At 42.7% G+C, this 27248-nt stretch overlaps 2 protein-coding genes across 2 annotated transcripts in view; one reads left to right on the top strand and one right to left on the bottom strand.

The window, feature by feature from the left end:
• frmpd1a (FERM and PDZ domain containing 1a) overlaps positions 1–8683 on the top strand; it is a 28717-nt gene extending 20034 nt beyond the window's left edge. Inside the window, exons 11-18 of the mRNA XM_029513435.1 lie at positions 456–675; positions 878–1060; positions 2220–2364; positions 2462–2523; positions 2668–2986; positions 3251–3733; positions 5192–5887; positions 6983–8683. Of these exons, the coding sequence (XP_029369295.1) occupies positions 456–675; positions 878–1060; positions 2220–2364; positions 2462–2523; positions 2668–2986; positions 3251–3733; positions 5192–5887; positions 6983–8601 (3727 nt within the window). The 3' untranslated portion in view covers positions 8602–8683. The remainder of the gene's footprint in view (positions 1–455; positions 676–877; positions 1061–2219; positions 2365–2461; positions 2524–2667; positions 2987–3250; positions 3734–5191; positions 5888–6982) is intronic.
• A 2491-nt stretch (positions 8684–11174) lies between these two features.
• On the bottom strand, positions 11175–27248 carry naa15b (N-alpha-acetyltransferase 15, NatA auxiliary subunit b). Its single transcript, XM_029506485.1, has 20 exons — positions 27195–27248; positions 22466–22550; positions 22273–22377; positions 20642–20799; positions 19938–20072; positions 18710–18863; positions 17708–17827; positions 17508–17603; positions 17183–17289; positions 16904–16976; positions 16578–16747; positions 16326–16478; positions 15509–15637; positions 15197–15410; positions 14856–15049; positions 14648–14756; positions 14429–14527; positions 14161–14304; positions 13678–13775; positions 11175–13486 (listed from the first exon to the last, which is right to left on the bottom strand). Exons 1-20 carry the CDS (start codon positions 27246–27248, stop codon positions 13289–13291), a joined length of 2595 nt encoding a protein of 864 aa, XP_029362345.1. The 3' UTR covers positions 11175–13288.

The raw sequence follows: 27248 nt of genomic DNA, 5'->3' as shown, positions 1-27248 counted from the left end.
TGTGTGCTCAAGTCACTGCACAGTGTATGGAAATGAACCACAACACCAGTCAATCACAGATGGGGAGGGGTGGAAGAAGCCTGATTGGCTGTATAGCATCCAATCATAGTAGTCAGGCCATTTCCTTAAGATCTTACATGTGTCAGCAGCAACTATGATGGGTAACTGAGCCCAAATATGAGCCTGGCTGGTACCTGGCTGAAATTTTTAAACTATGTACTTAAATTTGACAACCCTGTATGTGAGCTTTTCATTGACATTGTCTTTTTTACTGTCATTCCTGCACAACACTGTAACATATATGTGCGTATATGTCATATATTATAGTATGGGTTCTTTTTCTTCTCAGCATAAGCATTTCATGCACACTATCTCATGTCCTAAAATCAAGCAGAACTTTCAAGCAGTCTTGTGCTCACAGACTTTCTCAGTCTGTTTTCCTGTGTTTGCTCCAGGAAGACGTGGGGCATTGAAAACTTTGTGTCATCCACATTGTTGAGGAACATGCGAGAGAAAGATCTAAGGAAGGCCATAGGCTACCACATGAAAAAGAGCCAACTGCAGCATGATCCGAAGCAGAAGGGCCTGTCTGTTGATCAGACCAGGATAAACTACCTGCAGGAGCTGGCTGAACTCAGGTCGTTCGGAGGCAAATCCTTCAGTGCCACCATGATGGTGGGTTTTCAGATTGTTAATTTTATACTCTACCACTCAAAAGTTTGGACACACTTTCCCATTCAAATGAATAGGAAAGTGTGTCCAAACGTTTGACTGGTAGTGTGTGTATATTGATTCTATCTGAAGTACCAATCCTCTCTTTCTCTATAATTTGTCATTGCTTGTCTTTGCATTTAACAACCTCTCCCCCACCCTTCAGCTCCAGGACAGGGAGTCGATGGTGACACTGCTGGTGGGGGCACAGTATGGTGTGAGCCAAGTGGTCAACCATAAGCTCAGCGTCCTGTCCACACTTACTGAGTTTACCAGCATCACACGCATTGAGCTGCTGCCTGAATCAGAAAAGGTCAGCCTGGTCAAAATATACCTACAAGATATAAAGGTAAGAGCAGCGAAATGCACACACATCTAAATCCAGAAAAACCCTTTCATTTTGAAGTGATTCATTCCACATGATAGACATTGCCACAAAGATTGGTAATATAAAGTCGCACAATAATTACTCTTATCTAAGTTTTTGGTATGGTGTTTTGTTACATGCATTAGTGACAGGGGCCCTTTTCCTGATAGACTTTTGTCATCATCAAAATGATTTTTGCTTCACCCACAGTTTGAGCACAACAGAGTTAGCTTGTGAGGAAGTCTGGATGCTAACAAATGAAAAAGTGCCTTTCAGACTCTGTTAATACTTGACCTTAACAGTAGTACATCAGTTTACAGCCCCTGTGAGATCACCCATAGGTTAGTCAACTGCTGTTCACTAGCTAGCACGAGTCAGCTAATCAAGGCAAGAGGTCAGGCCATTTTCTTATAGGGTTTAAATATGATCTGACTCCTTTTTACAAACAGTGTAACAGTTCAACATTGGCTGCACTTTTCAGTTGATCCATTTTATATAGTTACACCAGTGCACACGTGGCCTTAGTAAATGTCCCCATGTTCTTCTCAAGTGACCAATTATGAGTCTCGCTATGAAAGATTGGTTCATCGTGCATGTGTATGAAATAGAGAGAAGGAATTAGTGAGAGAAAAAGTAATAAAAATCAATGTACCAACTACAGATCTACAGTGAAATAAGGTTTTAGTCTTTTGAAATGCTAAAATAGTATTGGCTTATAATGAAACTATGGTGGGACTAAGTAGATTGTTGAAGTGGATGTAAGAGGAGTAGGAGGTTCTTCCTAGGAAGATTTCACATCACTTCTCGAATTTTGAATTTCCCCAACGAGGATCAATAAAGCTTTATTGTCTTATCTTAAATCTTGATGTGTTTTAGGTGCATTCGGAGCAGAACTTAAAGCTATCCTGCGGATCACCTAAGTCAGTTTGGGGCCAAACTGCAGGATCTATTTAACAGATTAAGAATACAAAAGTTGTTGTGCATCCAACTTCTTCTAAAAGATGTGCAGATATCAACATTAAAAGACACCCCTTTTGGATGCAGCAGGATTACTTTATGTTAAAACGTGTTTTTCATGAAAATGTTCTGGATCCGCTCCTCTCTTTTTCATCTAATCATCTTGTCTCCCACCCACTCAAAGCCCATCACATTACTGCTGGAGTCAGTGGCAGCCAAAGATATGTCTTGCCTAATAGCAGGGTACTGTCGAGTTTTTGTCGACCCCAGCCTCAACATCTTTCCATGGATAGATGAGTCCAAGAAGCACAGAGTGTCTGCTGAGGAAGGTAAAGGAAAATACACAGAAATCTGGTCAATACATCTCTAAAGTCAGTTTCAAATCCTTCAAATCCATTTCTTCTGCATTTTCATGCATGTTTGCAGGCTACGTGTCCCGGTGCGGCAGCGACTCAAATGACTCTTCAGACCTGGACATGGAACCACTAGTGACTCTGGTGTCTCTCAAGGAGAAGCCCTGTCCGCGCATGAGATCTTCATCAGATCCAGATGGAAGAAAAAAAAAAGACAAAAGGAAAAGCAAAGATGGCAAAGAAAAAGGAGATAAACCTTGGGAGGATAAAACACTAAAGGAAGAGAAGGAAAAGAGTAGTGAGGCTATGAATGAAGAGACGGAGCACAAGGAAGAGACAGAGAGCGCACAAGAGGGTGTACGAATACAGATTGAAGTAACAAACAATACCTCAAGGGAAAAGCATGGAATAGTGGGAAAAGACGGGAAAGGTGGAGATGGAGAAATGGTGCAAGCAGCAGAGGAGCAGCCATCTGCATCTGAGACATCAGATTCTTGTCACACTGACTCTCGTGTCCTCACTAGCCCCTCCAGTGACTCCCTCGATGCTCTGGAAGAAGATGATTTGCTATCTTGCTCCTCTACCTCCGGCTATCCTCGTGCAGAAATCCATCCCCACATCCACTCTCACAGGCATGTTCATTCTCACCTCCTCGCCCCTCCAACAGTTCATTCCCACCGCCTCAAACACTTAACAAATTATGACAGAGGGGAAGGAGACTGCAGGAGATCTGGCGATGGGGCTGATCCTCAACCCAGTGCAACTCTCTCCACTTCTCAAAGCCTCCACCATGTTGAAAAAGGTTCAACTAACCCTGACTCTGACAGTTCTCTGTGCTTTGCTGAGCTCTCTCGTCTTGTAGAGTTCCTGCCAAGCCCTCCAGAGGCCAGTGATGATGATGATGATGATGAAGAAGAGGAGTTTCATAGGAGGAGGAAATTGTTCCAAGAAATGGACCAGACGATGAGAAGAACAGGTGAAGGAGGAAGCATGAGTGGAGAGGGTGGTTTTCAAGAATATCCTATATCCCTCTCTCCTTCCTCTTCCTCTTCCAACATGGAGTTTGTGTTCAACTTTGACCAGAGCGATGCTCGATGCTACTACAACCTTTGCTCCAACATCACTCCTGACAGCGCTCGCAGTCTCCCCCACCTGCTTCATCATAGCCAGGGAGGAGAACCTGATGAAATGAAGGAAGACGATGCTAAGGCTGGAGACCTGGAACCCGTCCCCATCCTCCAGCCACCACCTGGCTTTGGAGACAGCAGCTCTGATGAGGAGTTTTTTGACGCCAGAGATCGCTTCACCTCGCCTGAAGACCCAACCTCAGGTGCTGTGCCAAGAGGTAATGGTTCTGTAAGCTATTGAAATGTTCACATTTTGGAGCGCTGTGGAGTGATACACACACAGACTGTAAAACTGTGTTTTGCTCCCATCTAGTGATTGCAGCTTTTACTTCACTACCGTGACACAGGATTTTATCAGAGAATATAGTTGCCAGGAAAGTAGTAGACTGCACTTCTGACCACACCTCATATTGATGCTGGATGTCCGCCAGTGGAGCCTGCAGAGCTGCAGCTATGCCCTCTTGCCTCAAGAGATATATCAATTCACCCGTTACATTTGAGTGTATACTGTTTATTCCACTGGTCTTATGAACAAGTTATAAGCTACATTCATCAGTTACTTTAATACACATTGGAAATTAAATACTCCAAGCTAGTTGTTCAAAACATGCAAGCAGTTTTCACATAGGTCTCAGATGGCTACATTTACAAAAAAAGATTAGACTTTACAAATATAAGAGTGTTTTCGCATTGCTGGATCAATCCTCTCGATGACAATAATTATTTCTTTCTGTATTATTGGTCAAGTTTAATGTAAATTATTTAATTATAATGTACCAATGCTCTTTAGTTCACACACAGTTTACCATCATCAACACATCAGGCTTTGCTGCACTGTGAGAGTTAAACTGTGCTCTGAGTCAGGACTTATATCATCTCATGGGTTTCCATGGGGATGAACTGGCATCTCTGGCCATGTTACTAATGTCAGAGGTTTAGGATTTAGATCAGTTATCTATGCTTTTGATGTTGACAATTAATGTACGAGCCATTCCTGTCGCAACATAAAACAACATTAAATCTGACACCAACTGACAAAAGTCAACCTAGCTCCAGTCTCATTTAGCAGATTGGAATAAATCCAATTTATTAATTACATTCATTTTTTGTTTGTGCACCATGAAACCTTACCTCAGTGATGAACAATTTAGAAGAAAAGCAAATGTATTCAAAAGTAAATATGGTTCATACTATTATCAGTATTAGCTTACATCATTTTGGGTTATGGGAAATAATCTTGGTGCCTGGTAACATGTGCACCTGAATCAGACTCACGGTATGAGTCTGCAGAAAGTTTGCGATGGCAGATTTGGACAGGCTGTGCCGGCAGGTGTCCAGAAAAAGAAGCCTGCGAAAATCCAGGTCAAAATCATCCTGCTTAAATGGCTGGACTATAATAATACAAACTCTTATCTCATCTGGGTTTTTGGAGTTTTTTAAAAAGGAACTCTGCATTAAGGGACTAAATAATAATAATATTAATAATAACAAAACCACAACACTTTATTTAATCAAAATAAACATTCTGACTTCAAACTAAATTAATCAATGATGAATTGAGCATGACGTTCATTTGGATTATGTCTGTTTTTAGAAGAACACTGCTACAACAAACTGTTACTGCAGCTACTTTAAATGCACACTTTCTCTGTGACATTCATCTGTGTGTCTTGCAGGTATTTGCAAGGAGATGAAGCTGGACTTTGTGAGTCTCAATGATATCAGAATCGTGGTGACAGATGGAGAGAAAGCTGGAGAAGCAGATCGAGACAAACAAGAAGATGAAGACGAGGGAGGAGGCAGAGAAACATTGCTCCAGCTCAGGAAAAGATCTCGCAAGCGCCGTTCCTTCATGGAATCTGATTATACATCTATGGTGTCATATCCAGAACCAGATCCAGAAAAAGTAAAGCAGAATAGGATTCATAAAAGTCTTTTGGCAAATAATGCTCAGATGCTGATCTCAGATCCTGAACCTTCAGGGCAAACCCAGAATCCCAGCCCTACTGTTTCCTCCTTGACTCACTCTGAAGGGGAACCTGCTCAGCTCGAGTCAAAACCCATCCTGTCAAGATCCCATTCTCATGGAGCAGGCTCAGCCTCTGCTTTTGGGTCCCTTGAGCAAACTAACGACACGCCACCCGCTTCCAGGACCAAGAAGCAAGATATGGAAATGGAACCAGACGCAATGGAATTCAAATCAGTCACAGATCTGGTTAAGGCCGCACCTCCAACCATCACCGTTGTCCGCTGCCGTGTGGATCCAGATGGGAAAGAGAGTGCTGACAGGAGGGGTGACGGAAAGGAGGAAGGGGAGGGACAGGAAGAGAGGAATGAGGGGAGAGGGGAAGATGAGAAAGATGATAGAACAGGTGTGTCAGGAAATGGGCCATTCACTAGTCACATGTTTTTTCCTGAGGTTGAGGAGGAAGGTAAAGGGGAAGACAAGGGAGGAGAGAGGATAGAAGGAGTGAGAGGGAACAGTTCAGAGAGAGACCTCAAGGGTCCTGAAAGTCAGTCAGAAGTCAACACAACGCCGCCATGTTTGATAGCTCTGAATAAAAAAGGTAGTAATGGCTTTTTAGCATCTCATCTAATTGCCTCTGAGCTAAACTCAAATGAAGAGAGACGTATGATTAAAGGTGTGCATGACAAGTCAAACTCACTGTCATCACCACCACCCCCTCCGCCCTCATCCCCTCTACCTGTAGTACCAGTCATTCACAAATCCCAAAGTGACGAAGAATTAAGGACAGACTTAGAAACCTCAACTAAAATCTCTTCATCCATTTGTGAGGAGATGCCACAAAATCATACACGTAAAGTACCAGTAACAACCAGTGTTAATGAAGACGAAGCTGTAGGCATTGTTTGCTCCACCTTGACTACTAGCGATGATGTCACTGATAGCACAAATTCAGACAATGTTTTCGATGATGACGAGGTCACCAATTCCTTAAATCCTTCTTCGAGTGGCATGAAAGATGACTGGAATTTGGCCACAAAATGTAGCATCAGATCTAATTCAGCCACAGCAGGTGAGGCACAAATCGCCCTTAAGTCGCTTAAAAGTGCTGAACCTCATGCAAGAATTCATTCAGCTAATATTGACTATACTCTAGCTATAAATTCTATCACAGCAAAGCTTGGAGCTGCAACTAGCATCTCATCTCCAACATTTAATTCAGGTACTAGATTGAAAAGTGAGGTGACGCAGGAAAATACTTCATGCTTACTTGAACCAAGAAACGATTCCACCATGCCAAGTGTTGAAGTTAAAGAGTGTGTAGCTCGTTCTAGCTTAGTAAGAACTAATGATATCTCCAAAGGGCCTCCTTCTCCAAATCGTTTCCTCTTCCAGCCATGTTCTCCCAGTATCATGGGCAGATTATCTGCCTCCACACTTAGGGGAAAGATTCAACAGTTGCCCCTTTATTTATCGTGCTCCTACGAAACCCTCCACCAAGACGAGACGGAGAATGTTGCTGAAGGCAACTGCAGCAACAATGTTGAGACTACCATCCAAGTCACAGATGTTACAGAGGATGTCACACAAACTACTGATTTTGAAACAGGAACGAATGCAGAAACAGTAGATTCAGACGATTCCGACACAACAGTCACAGGATCAGAGGTGGATGGGGAGCTTCTTGTGGAAATTACCTCAGAAAAGAGTTTTAATTCGCCTCTAGAGATGAAGGAAGCCAATGCACCAGTCCAGACTGAGCCCAAAGCCCAATATCAAACTCCGCTTTTGTATTCGCCTGTCCAGAACACCCCAGGACCAATAACAGAGCCTCCAGCAGCTATAGTGAACAGCATCCAAAGAGATACTTCAGGGCTAAAGATAGACACCACCAGTCCAGTGAAAGATGCTCTAAACCCGACTGGAGACAGTCCAGCTTATAAATTGAACAGTCCGTCACTCTCCAATCTAGCTCCGATAGTCGTGACCACACAGAGTCTAAATAGGCCAGGACTCCCTTTTCATGATCAGTCACAGGGAGTAAGATGTACCAGTAACGATAGGCCTTTAATTGGACTTTGTAGACCTTCAGAGCAGCTGTCTGACTCACCAAAAGACCTTTCCTCAGGCTGCAGAGTGTTTACAATCTGTGAAGGTCCGTCTCAATCAACGGCTCCGGCCGAGGATGGGGCTCCCCCGCCCTTGAAGCCTGAGATTGGCTGTAGCTCTGTGCTTGCATCTGGATGCGAGTCCGTTATGGAGGGAGTGCAGGTCCCACTTGACGCCTGTGGATGCCCAGCCATCTATACTAACTGCTTCAGCAGTGGGGACAGCTTTGACGAAGAGCTGACGGTCTACGAGTTCTCCTGCCGCACGCAGAGCAGCATGACTCAAACCTCAGGAGCAGGTCTCCCCGTAATGACCTCTCCACCTGCACCCTCCTTTCTTTCCACATCCTCCACCCTCTCTCCCTCCTTCCCGCGCTCCATCCTCTTCTCCTCCTCTACCTCTGAGCTCAGCCCTCTCCTCTCACCGCTGACTGACACCTCTGACTGTTTCCTGTCTCAAACGCACAAGGACACCATCAGTCGGTTAGGTCAGCAGCGTTACCCAGGACCTCCAACAGGTTTCCAAGTACTCCGCCTAGACGTGGATCAGCTCCTTTCTATTCTAGAGGGTAGCAGTAGTGAGCGGGCGATGGGCCAAGGAGGCCGCCATCCAAGGGACACCTGCCCGGCTCATTTTACAGAGAATAAGCGGGTGCTCCAGATAGAGGCCAGGCGGCTGATGTCAGGCTGCCAGAAGGTGGTAGGGATTGGCCAGAGCCCAGAGGAAATGCTTGACTCCCTGGCAGACAGTTTCAGGACCCTGGTGGAGTTGGCCGGCATATGCCTTTGGTTTTCTGGTTGCGACAGGTGTGACCGGAGGAACGCTGAGGCGGTTGCAGGTCTAGCAGATGTGGCCCGCTCATTCAGGGACTTCTGTCTGGCAGCCGAACGAACCAGCAGCAAGCGCAGCTGCCAGGACCTGAGCATCAAGCTGCTCGCCAAACAGTGCACGGCCCTCACCGCCTCCGTCTTCTGCCTCACTCAGCTGTTTCGCACCCTCACTGCACTATGAGCGGACGGCAGCCTCTGAAGATTTTGAAATGACCTTCAAGGAACCTGGAGTGTGTAACCACAAACAACCAGGTCACCAGTGAGCCCACAGGGCAAAGTGGGCAGTCAGCGTTTAGGATTGGCAGTGAAGTGGGAGGTGAGTTTACTTGGGAGCTCCATCACAGTTCAAATGATCACAAAAACTCAACATCACACAGCCGGTTTGCACTTTGGTGCACTTAACAAGGCAGAGATGGTTTGGGTGCATGTGGGGACTGACTTTATGCCTGCTTGCATTCCAGTATCGAGAAACTGATGTACTTGAATGTATTCTATGTTGTCTATTCATGTTTATTAATTTTTTATTTCATTGATTACCTGATGAGTTACTGAACTGTGTCTAAGTAAGAAAGCAAGGAATGTAAAGATAAGGAAGGAAGAGTTATGGAAATGTTTACAGGAATACCTTAACACAGAGGAATAGTAGTGTGTGAGAGTAGTGGGCCTTTTACTAACACACAAAAACAAGCAAACACTTGTATACACACAGTGACTGTATGTATACACAGACTGACTTGTTATGCTCCTCTGATAAGAAACACTGATGCTTCTCTGCTGTATGTTTATATTCTCCAGACTGTCAGCAAGGACTTCTTTGAATGTTACTGTTTACAAAACCAAAAACTAGAGTGAGAAATCATTGAATCCACACCAATGGATCCCAGGTTTTGCTGTTTTATAATTGTAGTAGCAGAATGCTGGTGTATGCGCATTGTATGACTTTATATAACATCATTTGGATGAGTTACAATCCTTTCACACCCAATTTGTTGTCATTTTGCACAGACATTTGCTATGTTTTATCTCAGTGTGATGCATTTGCAAGCTCTTTTCTCTTTGGTTTTGTCAGCACGTGTGTCCAGATGAAACACCGAGCCCTCCAGTGCAGTGCATGGCGATGTGGATGTCAAACACTGCTCTTTTCCATACATTCTTTGATTTTTTTTTTTCCTAACATTTGTCCATTGAGAAGAAGAATTTCTGTTCTCAGTGATACCAGGTGAAGATTTTGCCCATCAGATAATTAAGATTTATAGTTTTTGGAGTTTAAAGTATTATTCATGCACTGGACACTCATGTCTGAGCTTTTGGGACAGTCAGGGCTTGACACTGGCTCAGACCACACTGTCCTTTACACTAAGTGCATTATTACTACAGAGCTCCCAGTGCGACCACAAAGAGGAAAAACTAGTGGCTGAAGATGGAGGAGCCTGATTGGTGCAGGAATACAACAGTCAGCACTGCTGGCTATCTGTTCTTGCTTAGCCTTTGAGTGACTGACAGCCTCTTAGCAGAAATCTCGGGCTCAACTCGCTGAGGATAAGACACATTTGTCACAAAACCATGTGCAACACTGATTAACCTGATGTTTGCTGTTGTGGATAAACTGTTGTATTTTCACCTGGAATGTTTCTTAAATAAAGAGGACTGAGACACAGTCACTGGAGCTGCATGTTCACTGGAGAAACTACAGTTATCAGCGATGATTTCACCACTACAGTACTGGGAATACATTCTATTATACATAGATTGTTTCTACTTCTATTTATAATGACAACTGAACAACTTTTATTTGTTAACTGGTAATGTTTGGTTGCTTTTGGTTGTGACAAAATATGATTTTTGCAGCAGAGAAAATTTTATCACTTTAATCAGTAATTGCCTCATGTGAAAATTGACCCCAATCAAACAATTGAAAACATTTTTCTTTTAAAAGTCATTATTGTGCTCACAAAGCATGTTAATATAAGCCATAAAATGCATTGTTTCATCAGGATTTTATCTGTGAATGGATGAACGATGACGTCTGCTCTTGCTTTGTAATGCTCAACTTTCACCATTAAAAGGCTCCTTTCATTGGTCAAACACTTGTAACTTCTTTCTTTTCATTCAGCCACAATAAAGTTTGTTCAGTCACTTGTGTCTAAACACAGCTTTCAAACTTCAAAAAGCTTCATTCTGATAAAAAAAAAAAAAACAGTTCCCTCAAAATGAGAAGGATTTTTAAAAAAGTTATGTTGTTTTGAAACTAGAAACTGACACCATAAACTCTAGTAAATCATTTAGTGAGCTAACACAAGAAGTCAGGAAGTAGGGCCAATTTCCCATACATTTCAATACAATCTGACTTTTTTTTTTTGTTTTTTTTTTAAACCTGTGGTGTTGCCCCCTAACGGTCATTAGAGAGAATGTAGGTTTAACAGTTGGTTTCATTTCCCACACACACACACACACACACACACACACACACGTGACATCCCAGCTGCACTTCATTTGACATCAAGTGGTGTCAAAGACAGACTGAGATAATTATAACACATTCTCACCATTTTCACTCTTCTAGTGGCTGTCGGATTAATGTCAACGTCACCGTTCACCCCGGCCTGCTGCAAACAGCCCCCTCCTGTGCCACCATCCTCCTTTCTGCTCATGCACAAGCTTTTAGCCCACGATGAAGTTTCTCAGAAATGACGACCAGTCCAAGAACACCTGTTGTAACAATGATCCATATATGGATTTTTTTTTTTTTTTTTTTTTATTAACAGTTGGGATCTATGCCAGTGTTGATACAAAACATCACAGCGGGAAGACCACAGGCCCAGTCTGAACAGAGTACAGCAGAGTGAATCTGTGCTTCACGGAGCACTTGGTACAAGTCTGGTTTAGCTAAAACCTGCCACTACACCTTCATCCTCAGACCCGGTCGCACACAGAGAAGGAACGGTCCAATACAAGTTCTGTTGTTACACATGCCAGATGTTATTGTAAATAAAAGAAACCTTGTATTTTCAGGCCATGCATGTAATTAACAAGATGACAGAGAGGAAAAAAAAACAAAAAAAAACCCAAAACGTTACAATTATGTCTCAAAGGAAAAAAGGTTACGAGTTGGTGTGAGCAGCAGAGACAACAGATGAACAGGCAGCAGTGAAGCACTAAACCAGAGGAGTTACACAACTTATCTTTGTCCAACGCGTTGTACAAAGAGTCCAATTTATGAGTACAACCTCATTTGCATTTTAAGTAGCTGAAGAAAAACCAAATGTTTTTTTTAAAAATATACTCGAATGAACATGGAGAAAAATAAGCAGCTGAAGTGGATCCAGATCTGCCCTTGAGTCAGCTGTAAATACAAAACCTTTTCACCAATAAAATCATTATTTATTTACAGCAGCTACATCTGAGGACCAAGTGTGTGATGTGTCGAAGCTGATTCGTGCCACCCCTCCCTGCAGCTACACATACACAGATGCAAAGACATCAGCTGTTTTCTTTCATTTGGTTTTAATACAAAATTCCAGAGATATCGTACATCACCATCTCAATTTCAACTTTCACATTAGATCCCAAATTAGAAGAAAAAGGGTAAGAAAAGAAATGATCGGGAAAAAAGGGAGAACAGAAGAAGTAAAATAAATTCCAGGTGTTTATAGTCGCTTTGTAACATTTTCATTTCTGTCATTGTTGGGCAACAGGCTTCGATGCTGAACTCTGACCTTTAGGAGCCGGATTCATTAGCAGAGAGGAGCCCTGTGAATATGATGTAGAGGAGGCTCGCCCACCTCCACTATCAGAGTCTCTGTGTTAATGCAGATAAAACCATTAGGAACAGTGAACACAGCAGAAACACCAGCGACTCTGGCAGCAGACTCATGGACACATTAAGGACAGGAGGGTGTGATATTGCTTAGATCTATCCAACTCTCTCAGAAATATGTAAAAAGGTTAAGAGTAGCAGTGGATTTGAAACAGAGCACAACACACAACCTTTATTCTGTGCTACACGCTGCTCCATAACAGACAGACAGGATTTCGTATTCCATGAACCAGGAACAATGAGGGAAGCACAGTCTGACCAACAAGCTTCACATGTGAGGGCACCGTCTCCACTTTCTCTCGACTGTGGCCCCCCGCAGAGATGGGCCCCTCCTCACACACTCCGCTGCACTGCCACATGTAGAACTGTGGGTGACTGGAGCATTACAGCAGGTACAGATACACCTGTGGTCACTGGATGTCCTGTTTCTACTTTAGGTCCTCAATAACTCTTCCTTCTCAGCTTCCTACAGATCTGGCAGGGATCAGATCCACTCAGCTCAGTCTCCGGTCCCCAGTGACAGACATGTCCTATTTTCATTTAAATTACCTTTCTTTTAAAATAAGGGAACAGTATGCGACAGGTGTGTCGAAGCAGCACAGAGTCAAACTCGAGTGGTTGCTGTTACCGTTACTGATCATCTGAGGAAACCATCAGTCCGTGTCACAGTTTATCCCAACAGTTTGCCATTAACTACTGTTTAGTTTCATATTCAGCATGGTTGTCAGCTTGATTAAAAAAGTAAAATGGCCATTCTGTTATCTCCCTCTTTTCCCCCCCTTTACCCCCAATATACACAACTGCACACATGCATTCACACACACACGCGCACACACTCAAACACACATGCCCTCAACTCACGCACAGTCCTGATTTTCACCATGTGGGAGAGAGCCAAGCCATGCCAAGTCAGACCCAATTAAGATGAGCCAAAGAACAAAACACCTTTTTTCGCCTCCCGTGTTTGGCTCTACAAAATGGCTGCCAGGCGTACCACAAGGCTCCGTGTTCGGCCCAATTCCTTTTCTCATCCGCTGTTGTTCTGTCGTGCTCACATCTCATTGGCTAGCTCCTCCGTTTCCGTGGAAACATCTCCATTGGCGATCTTGGTGTTCTCCTCATATCCAGGGGGCATGAAAGCTAACGTGTAGGGGTAAAGCTTGTGACACTCGGCACGGTACGCCTCCACGCGCTCTTTACAGTCGCCCAGGACGGCGCTGCGGAGACACTCCAGGACCTCAGTGCAGATCTGGTGTGAGGAAGGGACAGAAAAACTCCTCTCATTCACAGTCCACCTTCATCACCCCTGAGCTGTTCACACTAACGTACAGTAGCTTAGTATAAACTCTGGAATGGAATGAAAGTGTAGAACATATTGGATGGTTCCAGCTGCTAAACGTACTGATGAGTGTAATCCGTCTCTCACTCTCTCACACACACCTGTATAGTTCTGTTGTTGAGCGACTCGTCTAGTGCAGTGGCCAACTCTGCTGCCTTCGACTCTGTCGATGAGTCCAAATACACCATCATCTTGGCAGCTGCAGGGGGAGAGAAGAATGTGTTAGCAAGAGGGGATATGAGAGAGAGAGAGAGGGAAAAAAAAAAAAAAAAAAAAAAAATATATATATATATATATAAAAATAAAATTCACCCCTTTCAAAAACTTTAAAATGATTTTTTGGAATATAGTATAGTAGTACAATATAATAGAGGGTCTTTAGTATTTAGTTCAAGATCTTAAAATAAATTAAAAAAAATAACAGATACAAGAATATCCTCATGTATTTATCTTTTTGAATTGTATTTATTATTTGAATTTTATGCATCTGTTTTATCAGATGCTGAACTCTCTGTGTAAAGGAGACATCATGTCAGACAGCTGATCTGCATTTGTGCTTCTGGCCAGCATTATGTGCGTCCTACCAGCCAGTCGGTGTGGTATGGAGTCGGAGTGCTTGGTGAGGTAGGCCTGGTTGAAGCTCTTAGCATTGCTGTCTCCAAACAGTCGGGTGATCTCCTGCTTCAGCACAGTCCTGACCACCTCCGGCAGCTCCTTGCTCTCTGAGACTGGAGGAGGAGGGGAAAAAAAAGGAAACGCTGGGAGGTGTGTCGAGGACAAGAGGCACTGGGTGGGAAAGCTGGCGGTGTATTTGCGTTGGCGTTAAAGGTGCAAACGATCACCCTGTCTCACCTCCTTTAAAGAAACGCACTAGACACTGGTGTAGCCATGGATGGTCAGGGTCAATGGCCAGCGCTCTCTTCACTGATTGGAGCATTAGCAGGTATTTTTCTGAGAGTTATTGTAATCGAGAGAAAGAGAAATCAAAAAGTAAGTGATGGATCAACAAGAAGACAACAAAAGGAGTTCAGTAAGTGAATTGACTTTAAGAATCAACACCCCCATGCCAACCTTTCCTGAAGTAGATCTCAAAAGCCAGTAGGTGCGTGTCAATTTTGTCCTTGACCAGATGTTTGAGAGGCATCAGGAACTTGACGGCTTCTTCCAGTGGATTTTCTACCTGTAAAAGTCAAAAATAAAAGGATGCTGAATTTAAAAAACAAAAAAACAAAAAAAAAACCTTTCAACAGGAGCCTGCCGGCTCCTTTCCAACACTAACCTTGACAAGCTTGTCAGGAACAAGCTCCTCTTTGGGCCCTCCGATCTCCTCGTCATCGTCCTCCTTTTTCTTCTTCTGGTTCTTTAGCTGCTTCTCCTTCTCTGCATTCTTCTTCTCCTCCTCCAGTTGGGCCTTTTTCTGTGCTCTCCGCTGCTTATTCCTCAGCTTCTTCAGCTCTTTGTCAGAAAGATTTGCTGTAAAAAAAAACGATGAGCCGAATGAATGATGGATAAACTTTTCGTCCTTTTCTGTGACCAGCAGAACATTTACAATTTGACAGTTCTGTTCAGTTGTGCTAATCTAAAGAATATAAAAACAAGTCCTAGTAACCATCCTCTCACCAGTGTCAGCCTGAAGCTCCTTGCTGTCATCAGTTAGGGGGTTGTCGTGGAGGCTCAGGTATATCTGGATGGCGGTGATGGCAGCCTTGTAGTAGAAGGGATGCATTCTGAGTACGTCCTCCAGCTTCAACAGGTCCACGTAGGAGCGTAGCGTCATCTTCCTCATGCAGTAGGTGTGGAAATCAAACTGATCGTCTGTGATCTCCACAAAATGCTGGTGGGAGAAGACGAGGGAGAATTTATCAAAAACGATGCATCTGATAAAGATCATCCAAAATGGCTTCAAAATAATCCCAGACTTGAAGTACTGACCCTTTCTATTTCGTGGCATTTCTTCAGGGCCTCGCCAAACTTGTTCATACCCTTATAGGCAAGTGCACATTCCGTCTGGAACCACATACACTGCATCTCATTCAGATTCTCCACAGCTGACGCCCCCTCCTGGACAAACAGAGTGAAAACAAGCAAAGTAAATAACGGTTGCTTTGAAATTTAATACCAGGTTTTTATTCACATTCATGATTCAAATTATCTTATCCAGCTTTCCAAAACTCAAGATCCAGCTCGTTTGGGTTTAGACTGAATGTGAATGCATTTGTATCTCATTTCACCTTAAGGCAGGGCTGATAATGGTTTTATGACGGACGTTAATAGTCTATTCAGCATTGTATTATTTTTACTTGGCTATTTCAAATTCTGCCTCTTTTTTGCTTTGGACCCCCAAGAACGCACTCATGGACCCATGGACTGCCAAGATCCCTTTTTGAGAACCAGTTTTAGTTTACCTGGAATAAGAAAACTAAAACTGGCTCTTGCAAAATACAAAATCAACATACCAACAGAGCAACAATTTCTGTTAAAAACACACACTACGTGCCGCTGAATACTGAAACTCTAATTTAACTTCCAGTATATTCCCAAAGGAAAATCAAAACTGCTAGGATTTTCAGTTTCTTTTTACTCAAGTTTACAGCCATGAACTGAAGTTAAAAAAAAAAAGTATAATTGTCGTCACTTTGCGGTGTGCAATCTTGCCTGAGTATACCTGGTCTTGAACAGACCCAGCAGGAAACACATCTATAATGTATGTCAGAAGTCTACCTCAGATTGTCAGTCGTAGTTTTCTCACCCGTGTAAACTTGGAGCACATTTCCTCAGCTTCTTTGATCATGCCAGCCTTCAGCATGTACTTGGCACACTTGGAGTTGATGAATCTGTCGGCGGTGTCCAGAGCCTGAGCCTCATCCATCCACTGAGCGGCCTCTCTGATGTTCCCAGCATGCTGTGGGAGGCAATGCAAAAGTCACGACACAGGACAGAAATTGAGATACACAACTCTTTACACAACAAACAAACAAACAAACAAATGTCAGGATGTTACCTTGTAAATCTTGGCTTTGATAAGGAAGAGTTCAATAAGTGTAGGTGTGCTCTCAATGGCTGTGTTGATGTATTCTAAAGCGAGTGTCTGTTGGCCAATTATGTCATAATGCTGTGCCAGGAAGTACTGCACCCAGAGCAACGTGGTTGGTGGCTCCTCCTTCCCATCATCTGAGACAGTGAAAAGTTTCAGCCTTCAGGGTTGTACATTTTAAGACTGCACCATTTAAACTAACAATAACAGTCTTTCCAGGGAATAAAAATTAAATTGCTGTATATATATATATATATATATATATATATAAAAATTCATCCTCATCTCCTCACCGTTCTGGCAGAACATTCTACAGCTTTTTAATGAAGTTTCATAGCTGACCACCAACTCCTCTATTATTGCCACCTACAGAAACAGAAATGGAACAAAGTTATTTACTTCATCTGCGATAAGAAATGAATATTTCAGACTAACTAGTGTCACTAGTATTTTCTTTGGTTTGGCCTCACTTCCTTCAGTGCACCATGTCAGTTGGTTTCAAGTGAAGTGAGGACAAAGCATCACTGTGATTCAGATCAGTCAGGACACATCTGCGGCTGCATTGTTGTCACCTTTTCTTTGTCGTTGTACAGTGATTTGAGTGTGGTGAAGACAGGCGGACAGCCTTTACTGAAGTTCATCCTCAGGTACCGGTCCAGACACTCTCTGAACTTCTCACCTGTGGACAAACGGGATCAGAAACTTTAAATTACTTCATTCATGTTTATTTGATGATTTTAAAAATAAAGAAATAAACCCCCCCCCCCCCAAAAAAAAAAAAAAAAAAAAAAAAACAATGGTGAGGGGTCAAATGTGAATACAAACGAAAGCCACAAACAAAGCCTATGGTCAAAAATTTTAATTGAGGTTGGGGAGAAGATGTATTATTGGTCACACCAGAGAGGAAGTTGAGGGGTAGCCGACGAGGAACAAGTCCCTTTGGAAACTTCTCCCAGGCGTCCTCGTAGATCTTGTGTCTCTCCTCTACGCTGTCTGGAAAAATGTAAACAGTCAGTACAGTTATGGCAGCTGGCCTGTGCCGACATTTCAACGGTCAGGGACAGATAGATGATGCTGCTAGGAAAAGCATTTCTTACTTGGTTTCAGGGCATTCTCCAGGCCATGGTAATAGGACCAGTTCTCTGGGTTCCTCTCCTGCAGACGACGGTAGACTTCTGTAGCTTCTTCTAGACGCTCCAACTTCAACAGCAACTCTCCTACAGAAGCATGAGAAGAGGAGCTCTAAATTCTGAGAAAACGTCCAAATTGTTTAGAAGCTGGTCAGATTCAACCAACAAACATAAAATGAATTAATTGGAATATATAGACAATTAAAAAGCAAATTCAGGCCAGTATCAGCATTGCCTCAGTGAAATGCAGCTTGTACATAGCAACAGGAGAGCAATGGGTAAAGACAACAACACAAAAAGCCAACAGTCAACTTGTAATTCTCCTACGATGAAAATGAATTGTTTAACCTTGTTAACTCGATCATGTCCTGTTATTTATTTAAAGACATGAATACAATGATGAGGCAGAGCCTATGCATTTTGACACTGTCAAATGATTCAGAATGTCAGGGATTCATAAAAAAAATAAAATAAATAATAATAATAATAAAAAAAAGTTCTGTCAACTTTCAGGGTCGAGGGGCTTCTGAGTCCACATAGTCAGAGTCTGGGAGTTTGCATGAACACAATCATTAACAAATGTTGTTTGTGGTACACTGCTCTCAAACATCTGCTGATCGCTGAACCGCTGGTCTGATTGCGTCTCAAACATGTAGTAGAGTCTCAGAAGAGTGTCAAGATGGTTACAACAGGATACATCTGTCATCTGTCAACCTATAGCACACACAGCGGCCAGAGCATAAACCTGAACCAGATTTTACATGAAGAAATGAACATAGATGAGCTCACAGATCAGAGGTTCAAGGCAAACATGTGACACCGAACATTTACCATATCAGAGCACTTTGATAAGTTTACACATGCCCAGAGAGGAACTTTCATCACATTCAAGAAAATTCTAGTTGATTAAGTCCACACATATATATTCTTCCAAACAAAAGAGCTTGTGTATGAATTGGAGAGACCAACCTCGTGTCTCCTCCACTGCCAGTTTGTCACAGATCTGCTTTTCATAGTTGGACAGATGCTCCAGAGCCTCCTTGTACAGGCCTGCCTCTCTCAGAACCTGGTTCTGGTACAGAAGCAGCTCGCTGTATTCGTAGTCAACTTTGTCTGGAGATGTCTGGACAAAGGACAAAGAGATGTTACATCCTTTTCAGCTATAGAATGTGTTCCACTACAGAACAATATGGTGGAAGAGCAGCAGTTTCCCTTTTATCACATTGCTGGATTTCATTCTTTGATTTGGTGTTAGAGTCTTTATGAGTGCGAGGGACACTTGTTTACTTCACTTTCATACCAGTCTCATTCTGCTGTCTTGTTTTGTAAGACCTCACAGAATGATTGACATGATAGTAAGTGTGTGTACCCACAGTGATTTTGCTGAACATGAAATTATTCATCCACAGCTGACTTGAACACACACTGAAAATATAGGGAGGGACTGTTGATCCAATTATGAATGCAGCTGCAAAAGTTTTGCTCCTAATAAGAGATGAAAACTGACATAGTTGCTTTATTTCTGTGACAAGATTAGTGTGTCATCTGTGCATGGTGTGCTGCAGCAGCGTTAGTGTCAGTCAGTGGGTAATCAGATTCTGCTCATGCATTGCTGAGTTACATAAAGACACTAGCTCGCCAGATTCTTGTTGCAACTTTGACATATCAGTTCCCGAGTGCTTATTGAGACAAAACTGTTAAGCTGCTATTGGTTTAATATAAAGAGGTGTATGTCTGAACAAAGCTTCAGTACCACTGACATTATTTACAAGACAATAAACAATAAGAAAACACTGAATTCACTGAGCGGACTCCTACATATTTGCTGCTCAGGAAACTCAGCATATATATGCATTTATCTTCTCCCACCATTTCAAGGTATCACAAAGTTAGCACAAAGACAGGAAGCCAACACGTCTTATCAGGATCATACCAGAGAGCGAGTGAGAGCACTCTATTGTGATTGAGAGCGATGCAGAAATGACAGACAACACCTATATTTTAAACTCCTTTAAGACAAAGAGTGGCTGGCCACAACACATACTACAACTCTGATTCAGCCTGTAAGGCAGACACCTACAACATGACAGGAAATGTGCGCAACCCTCATTCATCAACACTGCAGTGTGCTGCTTCACAGGTCTGTGTTTACAGCCCTTTGCTAAACCAGATTCTCATTTCTGTCACAGTGACCCACCTGCTGTGTTTTCCTAAACTCCTCAATGATCTTTGCAGCCATTTCGTAGTCTTCCAGAAGATGATAGGCAATGGCATAGCCAATCCAGGAAGCCCGCTGAGCTGGACGCAGCTGCAACAGTTGATACCGTGTCTCCTGTAGTTTAAAAAAAAAAAAAAAGTTAATATTGGTTTATTTGGCTAAGAATTTACCTGAAAATGTGATGTTTGGCTGGGGCTAGGTTGACAACACCAAGTGAAGAGGAGCAATTTTGCTGATCTCAGGTCAGGATGTTTCTAGTTGGCTAAGATAAATGGCCCCACTCCTTTCCCATTCACTTCGGAACATTTCTATGAGACGTACAGCTTACCATTTCGTACCTTGCACTAAATAAGCATCTAAATCCCAGGCTGTGTCCCCAGAGAACTGTTCTACATTGTAAAAACTGATTGCAACACGATATGTGCCTGCTGACACACTGCGTCCTCTCCAAATCAGCACCATACTGCGCCCAGGACTAGGCAGAGCGACAGATGGGAGTGTGTGCGCTAAGGAAAGTTCTTAAACCACAAATTGTTTCAGCCTGTTTTGTTCTTGTATTATAATGAAAATGTGCCATATTTCTAAAATCTGCCTTCACTTTTTTCCTCCCTCTCATTATGCTGATCCAAAGCAGAGTCATTACGCAACCACATACACCCTGTTCACCCTTCGTGAGTCCTCACCCTGTAGCCCTCCAGGTCTCTCATCTGGATCTGAAGCAGGGACAGGTCTCGGAGGATCTGCAGGTTGTCCTTGTCCCACTTCAGAGCATTGCGGTAACACTTGATGGCTTCATCATACTTCTTGTCCGAGCGCTGCAGGAGGCCATAAACATGCCAGCCTGGGACACACAGAAAGTTAAGGAGCATACAAAGTTGGTCCACACCAAGTGATGTTATTAAACTCAGATTAGAGGGAGAGCTAATATTGGTAATAGATTGTAATATCAAAACATATTTAAAAATAGCAGCAAGACCTGAACCAAGACATAAAAAAAAGCTCAGGTTCAAGTCTCACCTGAGCCTTTGTGCTGCCTGTCATTCCCTCTCTCTGTCTGACTGTCCTGTCTCTTTCACTGTTTCTATCACAGTGAAATCAAATAATGCCATAAAATAATTCTTCAAACAAAAAGCAAAATATGATATTAACAAAATCTTCCTTAAGATTTTTTTGGCCTTCAGGCAACACTGTAGTTGTTTTTTTGAAATTATTCTCAAATACATGGCTAAATAAAACAACGCATTCGCGACCTGTCTAGGGTGTGCCTGCCCTCGTCCAATGTGAGCTGAGATTGGCTCCAACGACCACCGTGACTCAGAAACAGATCAGCGGTAGAAGATAAGAGTGAATAAAACAATGCAGCCTTAACCACGGCAGTAGTGGATGTCAAACTGTATCCCATGTTTTGCCAGACGTTTCATTAAACACAACTTTTACATACATCCAGGAGTTCGAAACCAACTCAGAATTTCAGGTGAAAAGCTGTTAGAGTTTTCAGTGTTTGCTTGCTAATGACAGACCTCATGCTGCTGTTAGACAAACAGAAAAGTTAACTAGTCATAGCATGTGATGCTGCCTCTGTCATCTGTTTCAGAACGGCAGAGGGAAAATGCTTCAATCAACAAGTCATTTGAGTGAATATTTGAATGACACCAAAATCTACAAACAACACTAGTATTGACTAAATTTACTTTCCTCTCTAGAATCTGCAACAGACTTTGAAAAATACATCTCAGTTGCCTACCAATTTGTTATGAAAGCAATACATTTTAATTTAAAAAAATATAATAAACTATCATCGGTGAATGTGTGGTAACATGTTGTGGCCCTTCAAGCCTGTGGTGTCTAAAGGAATACAGCATATATATATATATATATATATTCCAAAATAAATGCGTTTTTGCCACAGTCCTAAGATAACAAATGACAGGTGACACTGAAATGACAGCCATTAATCTGCTCAGATGCGTTGACTTTGGTCAGGGTTTGAACTCAGATAGCATTTATCTGTTGAAAGTGTGCACACATCTCTCTCTGGCCTGGAAGTCAGAGAAAAAGAGTAACAGAGGAAGGATGTGCTGACTGTGCTCCACAGAAACTAGAGCGCCTCTACACAATGTGAACCATCTCTGGGACCTGGGGCAACACACATGGACATAGCAGCATGGACACGGACACACACACACACACACACACACACACACACACACACACACACTTGCCTGTTTTACACAAGACACTGCTGAAAATTAGAAGGGACAGGAGCTTCACCAGCACACCAGAAAACCTGTGTGATATGACCGTGTAAGGATACAGACATGGCTCCTGAGGTCGTTACGCAGGCCTCTTCTCACCAGGTCGTAAGCCTCCTCCTTTTTCCCCAGACAGTTCAGGGTCAAGCCCTTCATCGCCAGGGTCTCTGAAAGGGAGACAAGGGGGCAGGAGATGGTGAGGGACACACTGAATGAAAGCTCTAGGTCCCATGCATCTACAGTTCTGCTACTTACCTCCATGCTCTGCAAACTTGGGGTTGGACAGGATTTGTTTGCAGAACTTGAGTCCATTTCTGTACTGTTTGTGTTCGTAACATCGCTGTCAAAAGGAAAACAAGACAAGTCATATTAGGTCGAGAGAAAACAGTAAGTAATCGAATGAGATGGAAGAATTTTAACACGACCTCAGCCCAACAAGGTTAGTTTAGCAGGATTTACTTGATTCTTTCACAAACACAAACTTGTCTGCAGTGACCTAAAGCCAGGTGTCATCAAATTAGGCACTGTCTAGAAAAAGCTAAGCTGTAATAAATAAATAAATAAATAAAATTACAAAGCATATTAGAAGTATTTCACAGCTGATCTCATTTTCACATTAACAAATTTCTGCAAATAACAGTTAAACTCATAGTTCCAAACTGCATTAAGAGATTATCAGCCTTTTAGCCCAAGTTATATTTAGCTCATACAGTACACCACTTCTGTTTTTAAGCTGATGACTGTCAGGGGAGATACTTACTATCTGGGCATGAGAGAGAGAGAGAGTGACAGTTAAGCCGGCAAATGACACTTGCCCCACCATTGACTTCCCGAATGGTAAAAAAGGGGGGTCAACATCACAGACTGGTGCCAAGGTCAGTTGTGAAATTGCAAGTAATTCACTGTTGAGCTATGTGAAGGATTATGACAGTTGTTGGGTTGGGGTAGAGAACATTGGAAATATGGCCCGTCAGTTTCTTTACCTACATACTGCACTCTGACTGACCTTTTCAAATAAAGGATAAAGTGAAACAAAAGTGTATGAAAAGAAACCTCCTCAGAAGTGTGAGGGGAAAATGGATACATTTAGAGGCATGTGTCCACAGATGCAGCCATCATGTATCAATGGAACCACCCTTTCACAAGCATCTTATTTACTTTCTTTATATGCAGAATGAAGTGCCCAATGAATCAAGTGAAAACACTGAACCAAACGCATTACTGAATTAGTGAAACTATTTGGCAAAGCTAAGCACATAATTGCCCCGATTTACCCTGTAATCACCATCTTAACAAGCATGCACAAGGTCTCAGCTTTGCATCAAGTCTATGGAAATAAATCCTTGTCCCCCTAAGGAAAAATACATAAACAGCACAGGACCCACTCACAGTGTTTAGAGTGGATGATCTGTGGTTTCATTGTCATTAACATTTTGAGAAATGCCAACAATGTATCAGGCGTCCCCTAACCCCATGCCAGTCTATTTAAATCAAGAAGTGCAGCCAATGCATTGAAAAATATGTCAAACCACTGATTAAGAAATGTAGCGGCAGATAACACTTGAAAGAGTTCAGTTACAGATCCTGTAATTTCACTGGATTGACTACACTATAAGTGGCAATGCCTCTTTTGCATTATGGTGTTTCCTTGGAGGAAGAAGAGGAGGAAGAAGCACATTGTGCATTGTGAAGTATACTGGCAAAGAAGCTGATTTCAAACTGGAGTTGCACTAATCAATCACTGGTGGCTAAAAGTGTGCAGGACAGTTTAAATCTTGTATATACAAATGTGTGCCTGTCACATTTACACTGAACAGGCATTGGTTTGCATATGTACAGGCACACCAGGAGTGCAACAGCTCTCCACTGCAAGTAAAAGATCAGTTTGTAAAGGCCATCAATAATAATCATTCATCTTTGATTAGGACAGATTTATTACTCCTCACCTGAGAGCAGTGGCACCACTTTTTATTTCCTTTTATTCAGAATGAGTGAGAGAGACCAAAAGACCTGCTATTTAAGTTAACAGTCTGAAATATCTGTTAGTTACAAAATTAAAAAGAAAATTCCCATCACTCTCAACTTCAGTTATTGTGTTGTATTGTTGTATTATTATAGAGAAAAACCAACCAAATTCATCATTGTAACACATTACACTTTCAATACGAGCTAACAATGGACAATTTGCAGCCAGAAGTGCAGAAGTACAAGTATACTGATACTGTAGCACACATTTAATGTAAATTTAGCAACATTAACACCAGCAGCTGTGCTTATCCAGCATGTTCTTTACCTCACCCAAAATAACTCAGCCCCCTGAGTTAGAGAGGGAATGTTTCAGAGCAGTGGCTCTAAGCTGCAGGGCTTGCTGTTAGGAGCCATGGGGGAAAACACTGGATTTTGGGAAAACATTAGCTCCAAAGTACTGATGTTACATTCATGACAAATTGGAGGGAAGGCAGTGAAAGAAGATTGTTGTGGTCGGGTTGTAGCTAAGTTAAGATTTTTATATACACAAGTTCTTTTACACTTAAAACTTTTAGAAACATCTTAGCTTCACAAACACACCCATGTTACATCTAGACAGTCCTGGACAAATCGTTTCTGGTCCAACTGTCAGACTCTAAAGGTTTCTGGACTGATCTTGTCTAACAATACACCGAATGACCAACCAAAAACCAGAAGGGACTCCTCTTTGCCAGTGGCCTACAGATAACAGCAAAATTTAATGAGATACCTGAATGTACCTTTAGAAGAATTACACCTATTCAGTCTGATCACATGGCACTACACTCAGCCTTTGAATCAGGACATAAAGAGAACACAACAATTGATGTGTGACTGAAGGGAAGTGCCAAAGTGGGGTTTTATTTATTGTCTTTCTATAGTAAAGGTTTATTATTTGTTAAAGCAACTTAGAAGCATTTGATTGGATGCTGTGCATTCTTCTTTAAAGTCTTCTCATGCAAAAAAGAAAGAAAAGAAAAACTTGACTGCAATAAAATCTGAGGACTAGCGCTTTCTTGAAAATATTACTGGTCCGAGATCCAACTTTAGGGTCAGCTAAAAGGAAAAGCCTCCTCCCCTGTCTCTGAATGAGCAAAATGAAAATGCGTCCAACTCCACTGGCAACCAGAAATTGGAAAACCGCCAACTTCTACTAATGCATTTGGGCACTCAGTCTGGGAAAGCAAAAATAAAGAGGGGTGTGGTCACCTCCCAACTCCAGCCAGGGAGAAAAATGTTACAAGTTTCACATCGCATCCTGATGCAGAAAGGTTAATGACAGACATCTTATTCACACAACCATCTCCACCTCATGAAATTATTTCTGACTTTTTTTTCTGAAAACAAACCTGGTTCTGATCTTCAGTTCTTATTTATTTTTGTACAATTATATTGACCAGAAGCAGATTCTATTAATCCACCAAAATCCTCCGGATGCTCATGCAGAATTTCAAGCTACCAGAGGAATCTGCCAGCCCACAGAAGCTCCAAATGCAGTAAAGAGTTCAATAATTATGATAATGGTGTTTTTCATTTAAATGTCTCTAAATGATAATATTCATCTAATTATTTGACACTAGACATCTTACAGGAAATAAAGCAAAGACCAAACTGAACAACAGTCCCACACCTTATTCGCAGCAACAAAAAAATTCTCAGTAATTCCGTGCAGGTCATTGGTCTGTTCTGACTGCAGAGGTAGGAACAACTGAAAGTCAGTCCTCCGCCAAAATGTTCATAAACATCCACCAACTCTCTGAGAAGCGCAAGACAAGTGATGTTGATCTGAAGCAGTAAGAGACAATCAGCTGCTCGCTGCCAACAGCACACACAGTTCCTGGAAAGTGCGAAGCGGGATGTCCAAGCAGAGACGATTAGCAACACAACCACAAGCATGGCAGCGTGGACTTCATTACAGCGGGTTAGTTTTTACTGCAAACGGGTCGTTTTCTGTCAATGTAGAAATTAGAAACTCGTTCCACACCTGTTCAACCATTACTGTGATCTACAGCACCCTGAGCAGAGAGCAAACTGCGGGGCGACCCGAGGACTCAAACACGGAAGAGAGGGACGGGTGGATGGACGGATGCATGGATGGATGGACGGATGCATGGGTGGGTTGCTAGCTGCCAGTGCAAAGCAGGCCTGAAGCAGATTCAGATTTGCTGACACAATCACCCCCCCCCTCCCTTCCCAAAAAATAAATAAATAAATAAAATAGAAATTCCCTCGTCTTCACACGTGCGCTCGCAGTTTGACCTCCCCTTAACCTGAGCGATGGCGTTCACGTGCACAGGCCGAGGTCCCACACACACACAGATTAAGCCTGACAATTGCCTAAAGTCCGCTATCCCAACATAGCGTTAGCCGATTAGCTAACGTCAAATGGCCAGCCAGTGGGGTGAGCTCGGATGGCACGTTAACGTGGCCCAGGCCTGGCACCAAATAAACGTACAGGTAGATGCCGGTACAAAAACGGGACTAGCACTGTGCTAACAGCAAAACAAACGCTGCAACAATTATAAAAGCAGATAAAGACGCCAAATTAATACCATGCACGACTGTTGCAGAGGCTAACGAGTTAGCCATCGTGGGACCTAGCATGAACGCTAAGTTGTCGGTTGTTGTGTTTGACAGGCGGTGAGGCCTGTCTTTACCAACTGCCTAAGTGCGGCTACATAAACCAGGAAAAACGTTTATTTTCCATTTTCACAAGTGCGGCATCTCAATCGACATGAAAACGTGTTTCCGAATGACCACACATGTCATGAACAACCATTTTAGCTTTACGTTACAGTGACAGCGCACATCAGGGCCGGGCTGGTTAACCCATTCAATGATGCCATTTTGCTAACCAGCCGAAAGCTAACGCTAACACCGGAGAGCCACACTGACACCGACCGACGGACCGTCCGGTCCGTCCCCGGTCGGTGCGAGCCGCCGCGGCCGTTAAACGGCTCTCTAACTGCCCACTCACCAGAATCCTCTTGAACAGAGCGTTCTCTTTCGGCGGTAAAGTAACTGTCGGCAT

This window comes from Echeneis naucrates, chromosome 1 (genome assembly GCF_900963305.1).
Source record: "Echeneis naucrates chromosome 1, fEcheNa1.1, whole genome shotgun sequence".
In the NCBI taxonomy this organism is placed as follows: Eukaryota; Metazoa; Chordata; class Actinopteri; order Carangiformes; family Echeneidae; genus Echeneis; species Echeneis naucrates.
Note: the sequence above shows the minus strand (reverse complement) of the source record. Positions and strands in the feature narration are given on the sequence as shown.

Bases quoted from the DNA above. Each gene is read 5' to 3' on its own strand.
- naa15b (XM_029506485.1), bottom strand. From the start codon at position 27,248: ATGCCGACAGTTACTTTACCGCCGAAAGAGAACGCTCTGTTCAAGAGG. The intron at 15,050-15,196 runs GTGAGAGGATGG...TTTTTTTTACAG, and splicing joins GGAGCTTCAGGCTGACACTG to CAAATCTTTCTGACAAAGAG. The intron at 14,305-14,428 runs GTGAGACAGGGT...CTCCTCCTCCAG, and splicing joins AGTGCGTTTCTTTAAAGGAG to TCTCAGAGAGCAAGGAGCTG.